Raw genomic sequence first — 7,654 nt, 5'->3', positions numbered from 1 at the left:
TTGGATTATTACAACACCCTTCAAATGCAGTAAAGTTTTGTTGAACCCTCCATTCCTTGAAGTTCACCGCCTCAAGAAGCTTATTTTGGATGCTCAGGCTTAGAGAGTATACTAAAAAGAAAAACTTATTAATATTTCTTTCATTAAGGACCTAATACTGTTTATTTTTTTCTATTTTTTACTTTATGTTTTATGTTATATTTAATAAAATGATGTCAATTGAACACCGGTTAAAAATGAAAAACCTGACATGTTTACTTACTCAAAACTTCTAAGAGTAAAGTTGATGCATTTCTGTGAATCAACATGGCATCTTCCATATTTTGTCCCAGCATGCTCGCTTAATTTATGAACTTTGATAGTTCTTCCGATCAAGCCAACTACAAAATTAAAATTTATCACTATGGTTAGATCTAAATAATAAATAATTCTAAAACAACACAATCTAATTGTATACAAAACATACCAATCCTTGAGCGTGTAGATGGAGTGTTGAATATTTCACTAAACGATATGAATGAATATGGATGATCTTTGAGAATTGATGATGTTTCTTGGATGCGAGTATGTTCGTTGAAACACAATTGATATTTGTTGAAGACCGCAACTGATGAACATAGATCATGTATGACACTAAAATTACGAATAAAATACTAATTCCCTTCAGAAATTCGGTCACTGTACTGATCCACTAAATCAATGGGCATTGTTGCTACAATTCTATCACCCTTTGACCAAAATATATTAACAAGTTAGATAACCGTTTCGTTAAAATATATGGTATTGCAATTATGTACTTACATGTTCATCTGCCAAGAGAAGCATTTTTTTTTATGCATTGGAACCGACGTATTCAATGATAATTTTGATAACCTGAATGCATATGCAAGAACTCTCCAAAGTTAAATCCAGTTCACAGATATGTTCGCATGGGGATAGTTTTAGTTGATCAAAAACGAGAAGACAGTTTTATTGTGAAGTTTTGAGTTTAAAAATTTTTTTTTTCTGTTTAATAAAAAATTTTATCGTTTCGTCATTTTATAGATGATAATGTACAAGTGTATCATTAAGGCACCAGTTAATTCTACCTTCAAAAATACCAATCGTTGTATGATGACTATTAATAATTAGGTTCACTATTTAACGTTCATATAAAATTAAATGTTATTTATAATGATGCATTTAATTAACACATATCAAATAAGTTTTTAAAAATGACACATATCACTAAGCTTATAAATATATTTGATTTATATTAGTCAAATATATGTGTATCCGTCAAGTCTTACGAATTATATTATAAATTTCTTTCCAAATGGAAACTTATTATAGTTTCTTTCATTAAGGATTTAGTATCATTTGTTTTTTCCTATTTTTATTTTATGTTTTGTGTTAATTCAAATGTGATATGTCGTTTAAAAACATATCAAGAACAAATTTATTTTAGCAAGTTATAGCGAAATTTTTAAAAGGTATAGTCTTTCACAATTTTGAATTCAATTACAAGTATTACGATAAGGATCCAAAATTTTAATAAAATAATTTTAACCAGTTAATATAATAGAAAACCTGAATCGGTTTGATATAAACGGTTAATTATGTTGCAGCCAAATTATATACACCATATGGGCCCAATAAAACAACTTTATTTCGTGTTAAAACAACTTTCAACACTTCATTTACTAACATATAAACCGCAATAACCAATAAAAGCTTTACAATCTTCATCATAAGTTGCAATTTTTCAAATATTGAACATTTATAAATTATGAAAAGATGTAAAAGGCATTGATTCACCGAACCATCTCCCTTAAATATCTACAACCGTTTAACTATTGACTAGACGTTATATATATATATATATATATATATCCTCATTTCTATACATGCAAATCTTCTTCCTCTATAAAAACTAACAACAAAGCAATCTTTCTCCGCAACCCTTTCTTTTCCTTTTTAAAAACACTTTCTCTATGGGTGCATATCACTTCGTTGATGAGTTGCATGGATGGAGACGAGACTGGAAAATCCGTGTCAAAGTTTTGAAAAGATGGAACAAACCTGATCGACAAGGCTTACCAGGCATGAACTTCATTTTAGTCGACGAAAATGTAAGTATTATCTAATATAAACATATAAATATTTTATTTATATTTATTGTTTGTTTGATCTCTCTTCGAATTTCACTGTATATAGGGTTGCAGAATCAATGCTTCATGTGGTAACCTCTCCCTCCCATATTTTAGTCGTGTTGGGCCTGAAGGACAGTGGCTCTAATTGTCTAGATTCGGCTTGATACCATCTGAGCGGAAGAACGAGGGAAGGACCACAAGAGACAATTATCAGATCATTCTCACTACCGAGACAAAAATATCATCTCTACGACCATTGACAATGGATCCCTTCATAAAATTTATCCCTTTTAGTGAGATCTACAGAGTTCCTTATGGTCAGTTATATATATATCATGTTGCTAAGATTATCTTTAGTTATTCCTTTTAAAGTTTTCGTTTTTATAATTGTACATATATATAAAAAAAATTATGTGAATTTCATTTATGAAATCTATATATAATAACTATGAAATTTATCATGATGGATTTTTAGATCTCATTGGTGTGATGGAAGATATTAGCGACATCGTAACTGAAGACAATCCTGATGGAGATACTGTTAAGAAATAACTTTCACCATTAGAGATCTCGAGTAAGTAATATTTTCTTTCATGATCACTATGACTTGGTAATAAAGTTTTTAACTTTTATTGTTTAAATTGAAGGGATTTGAAATTGAAATGTATCACACACGGGGAATTTGCTGCTGACATCAAAGAAAGAAGCAAAAGATTCACTGGTCCTCTTGCAGTTTGTGTTTTAACCGATTGGAGCGTAAAGAAAAAGAAGGTATGGGTCATTAAGCATATGCCATTATTATCTTATTAATTTCATAAATATTTTATTTTGCATGTATAGTTCTTACTGATCGTTTTATGTATATAGATGAAATAACTATCCATGCTCATGAAGCAATTGGTTTTTCCTGTCTCCTCTTTGCTCATAATACTGAAGATGTCCTGATTTTCAAGAGAAAGTAAGTAATCCGACAATGATATTGAGAATATTTTATATATACAATAACCTTTAAATCTGTCTGTGTCTCTTAAACTTTCAGGATTCGAAACAAGTTTAACATGGCAGAGACGCAAGTTGGAACAAGCACGAAAAAGGACTCCTGAAAGTTTGATTATGATGGAGTTTTAATTTTTATCTTTTTAAATTCCATGCAACAAGACTTAATGGATTTATGTCCTCATCATATCATCGTATAAGCTACATTTTTTTTCTCATGCTAAGGCTTTCTATCTTATGTTATGTCGAATCTTTCTATTTTATTTGGTATTTCTTTTATTATATTTTCCTTGGTTATCGTTTAATGTAGTACTTCTTATATTACGTTATATATATATCCACTAAAGTTATACAGTATCGATATTTAATATAGTACTTCTTATATTACGTTATATATATCCATTTATAAATGTAGACGATTGTTAAATAACGTTAATACGTGGGTTAAATGAATTAATTTAGAATAATAAACAATCCAATAAATTTTTGTGATCTATGGATATATAATATTTTAGTTCCAACTATTCAGAATGGAGAATGTCACGTATATGTTAGAAAACTTCCTAAATCTGGTAAAAGAATTGCAAAATTTGTTAAATAAAGAATTTGATATAATCAAATTATAACAAAATTTGTATAGTAATTATATATAAGTATTTATATAACTTAAAAATCGCGAGTTGGATCTTATTATTTATTTTGATATTTCTTTTTATTATATTTTTCATCTACAATTTAATTATTTTTATTATTATTACTAATTATATTTGGTAATCGTTTATTATAATATTACTTAATAGCTACATACGATTTTAAATAACTCTAATATACGATTGATATTAATCGGTTTAGAATAATAGTAATGAATATTTAGTATTTTTATGATTTATGTTTATATAATATTTTAGTCTCAATTATTGAAAATAAAAATATGACGTTTATGTTACAAAAATTTCTAAAATCAAATTATAATAAGATTTGTGTGTTGATTGTGTCCGCGAGCCGTGGACAGATACCTAGTATCATCTTAAATAACACATAGTGATTGATTTAAACTGAAAGTGAAATATTCTTAATGATTCAAGAAGCATTTTTGAAATTTCAGGAATGATACCTACCATTTTGGGAAGGCCTTCCTGAATCATTAAAAAGTTATGTTCATTATTCAAGAGTTAAATTCTTTCAAATTTTTTAGGTAACATAGACCTTTTAAATCTTAAAGCATGTTTGTGTTTTGAGCATTTGCAATTAGAATATCATGGATTCATGGGTGAATTCAATGTGTAATGACTAGAGCACTAAAACAAAAAAAAATTATATCCCATGCCGTGGATGAAGAACATATCTTGTGAACATAACAGTGTAATCTTTGAAGACCGTTAACATAATTTTATTCCTCAATAATTGAGAATTTTTTTTGTTAAATTTAGGAGGACTTTCAACACATTTAAAATTTTGATGAGGCTTTTTTAAAGAGTTTATGAATATCTCCGAATAGTTTGAGAAAAGTTTTGTAAACTTTAAGAGGTTTAGGAAGCATTCTAATGCTGTAGGAAGTTTTTAGAACATTTTAGGAAGCCTTTCTAAAGATTTAAGAAGCATATTTACAGTTTTTAGGAACCAGTTCCTAAATGTTAAGGAACTTCCAGCTGAACATTTTCCAAGGAATCTTTGACGTGAATTGTAAGTCTCGTGTGTAATCAACATAATTCTTGTAAAAATCGGACATTGACAATGACATAATAATTGAAGTGAGACAGATTTGTTTTATTGTAAAATATTCGTATAACCTGTAATATACATATGTAGATAAAAACAAAGGAGTTCTTGGTGAGATCAATGAGAACATCACATACAAGAATTTAGTTGAGATGGTTATTAAAGACTTCAAAACTAATTGCTCAGTCAAAGATAGATATGAGTATTCTAACATGCAAAACTTAAATATGAATCATTTTGTTTCTTAGGAAACCTTTCTAAAGATTTAGGAAGATGTTCCTAAATATTTAGGAAACCTTTCTAAATATTTAATTTTAGGAAGGATTCTTATACTTTTGGCCTTTTGGGAAGACTTTCGTAAACATACATGCATTTTCCCAGATTATATAATGGAATTTATATGTGCATCACAAGTCTTCCTGAATGTTCATAAAACCTTCCTAAATGTTAAATGCTCAAGAAGATTCTTATATCTCTGTTGCATATGTGTGACTATAAATTGTTCTAGCCAGCTTATATCTCTAAATATTAGCATGTTTATGTCGTTGTTCCTTCCACATGGCTATAATAGTGAGAACGGATGCATCCTGTAGGTTTGTCGTTGTATGGGCTTTCGCTTGGCATGTGGAGTTTTAGGCTGATCAACCCGACATGATCTCATGTCAAGGAGTACAACGGTGATGGAAAATTGGTAGTAACGATGTCTAAGATTAAAAGCAACGATAGAGATTTGAAGATAATATAGGTAGTAGCAAGATGATGATTGTATAACATTAGTTGTTGCTTCCAATGTGATGATTTTTTCTATAAGAAATTACATTTCTGATCAGATGAACTTAATCTAACCAACTTAATTGAACTTAAAGAAAGAAAAAAACAATACAGGCTCAAGAAATTTGGTAAAGACGATATAGGAAACCTTTCTTTAAAGCTCAAGAAACTTCCTAAAGTCAGGCTCTATCAAACTAGCAGTAGAAGTTTGGATGCTGAAAGCTTCTGCCTTTTTTCTCAATTTGATCATATATGCCCTGAACATTAGTAAGTCAAACTAAGTCATAGTCCAGATAGAGAAAACCAAATGGGAAAGACAAACAGCTCTCAAGAAAACTACTAATAACACCCTCCATTTGATATGTTTACCTTTATGAACACTAGGGCATAGATTCACCCAAGATAAGTGCTTTCTCAGCCTGAAAGAAAAAATGTATCAGCAATTAATGGCAAAAGAGCATTGATAAGCACTTATCATATTTGATTAAAATCCCACCTTGAGAGCTGATTGGACGGAGGACACATGAGGAACATTTTGTTTGCATCCTCCTCACCATCGCGGTAGCTGGACGCCTCAGCATTGACTACCGAAGCGTTCGACGTCACCATTTCATCCATATGATTCAGAATAGCACCAGAAAATCCCCTTACGGCAGCTGAATCTTGTCCCTTCTGAGTAGAATCAGCCGAGTCGACGTCAAGATTGAGATCCATCATCAATCTCAAAAGTGAACAAAAAGCAAACAAACTGAGATTTATCACAAAGACCAACTACTTCGTCTTGATCAAGCTATCCACACGATGTTGTTGGGATTCTTCTTCACCAGTGCTTTTTTTTTAGCGAAAGCGGAGATGGCAGGCAGTGCGAGAAGGAAGAAGCGGCGGCGGCGCTAGAGGGTTTAATGAAGGCTATAGTTGTCTCCTTCAAAATGAAGGTCTTTATTAGAGAAACTTTAGTTTATTTGGGCTATTTTTAAGAATTGTCCAAAGTAAAAACGATAATCTTTTATAAAAATATATTTAAAATCTTATTTTTAATAAATGTTTAACATTAAGCCACTCTTTACCAATCACATAGATTTTGTTTTTATTTGCTACGTAAATGTCACTATGTACAGTAGATAAAGACACAACATTTAAGTTAGGAAACTAACTCGGCCAAAAAGATAAATTCGAAGAAAATATTTTTTGTTTTGGATGGATTTAAACCATAAATCTTCACACTAGTCCCTGTTTTTTTTTTATATATATATATATACACTATTGAATTCATACGGTTTCATAAACTCTTTAAATAGTTTTGTTTTTATGAAGAAAAAAAAATATTACATACCAGATATATAGTCACATAATTTAAGAAAGAAACAAGTTTAGAAGTATTGTAACACTTTGTTGTAATTAATAATCTGCCAAAGATAAAACCTAAATGATTAAAGGTTTTAAGTAAAACGATGGAAAATTTTTCAAAGAGAAATTGAATCAAACAGCCTTAAAAAAATTAAGACTCTATGGAATAACCCTCATTTGGGAAGGATACAGATTTAGCATTCATTAAAATGAGGATTCATTAGGAGATTGATTGGATTAGCGATTTCAAATCACCGGAGATTTCATTTGACCATATTACGATTTCCAAATTTCGGCGAAGAAAATACAATTCCGATTTCATTTGACCCGATCACGATTCCGAATTCCGGCGAAGAGGATACAATTCCTCTAATTATCCTGGAGCTAGAGATCGAAGAGATTGTCGCGAGAGATCCTGGTTCGTTTCGACGAATTGATTCAATTTCACACTAGAGAGAATCGCAGATTCTGGTGAGAAGTGAAGGAATCGATGATCAGCTCACCAGCGATTGAGAGATTTCTTATCTGCATATCATCGTTGATTTATATTGTCGATTCACATCTTTCATCATATCCGATTAAGCTCAACAGCGAATATCTCAGGTACGTAGATTCACATCTACCATTCACATATACAACGACGATTCACATCTTTTGTTGATTCACATCTTTCATCGGTCATTATATCT

At 30.4% G+C, this 7,654-nt stretch overlaps 1 protein-coding gene across 2 annotated transcripts; it reads right to left on the bottom strand.

Moving 5' to 3' along the window:
- Positions 1 to 5,596: 5,596 nt before the first annotated feature.
- On the bottom strand, positions 5,597 to 6,530 carry LOC112084626 (AP2-like ethylene-responsive transcription factor TOE2). 2 transcript variants are annotated; one of them, XM_024153886.1, is made up of 3 exons: positions 6,115 to 6,530; positions 5,988 to 6,037; positions 5,597 to 5,875 (listed from the first exon to the last, which is right to left on the bottom strand). In XM_024153886.1, the coding sequence occupies exons 1-3, from the start codon at positions 6,333 to 6,335 to the stop codon at positions 5,865 to 5,867; spliced, it is 282 nt and encodes a 93-aa protein (XP_024009654.1). In that variant the 5' UTR covers positions 6,336 to 6,530; the 3' UTR covers positions 5,597 to 5,864. The 2 variants fall into 2 exon arrangements, with proteins under 2 accessions (XP_024009654.1, XP_024009653.1); XM_024153885.1 differs by having other exon boundaries at positions 5,605 to 6,037.
- Positions 6,531 to 7,654: the final 1,124 nt, after the last annotated feature.

This window comes from Eutrema salsugineum, unplaced genomic scaffold, assembly GCF_000478725.1.
Source record: "Eutrema salsugineum unplaced genomic scaffold, Eutsalg1_0 scaffold_4, whole genome shotgun sequence".
In the NCBI taxonomy this organism is placed as follows: Eukaryota; Viridiplantae; Streptophyta; class Magnoliopsida; order Brassicales; family Brassicaceae; genus Eutrema; species Eutrema salsugineum.
The sequence above is the reverse complement of the archived record's forward strand: the minus strand, read 5'-3'. Positions and strand labels throughout refer to the sequence as shown.

Bases quoted from the DNA above. Each gene is read 5' to 3' on its own strand.
- LOC112084626 (XM_024153885.1), bottom strand. From the start codon at position 6,335: ATGATGGATCTCAATCTTGACGTCGACTCGGCTGATTCTACTCAGAAG. The intron at 6,038-6,114 runs GTGGGATTTTAA...TTTTTCTTTCAG, and splicing joins CCGTCCAATCAGCTCTCAAG to GCTGAGAAAGCACTTATCTT.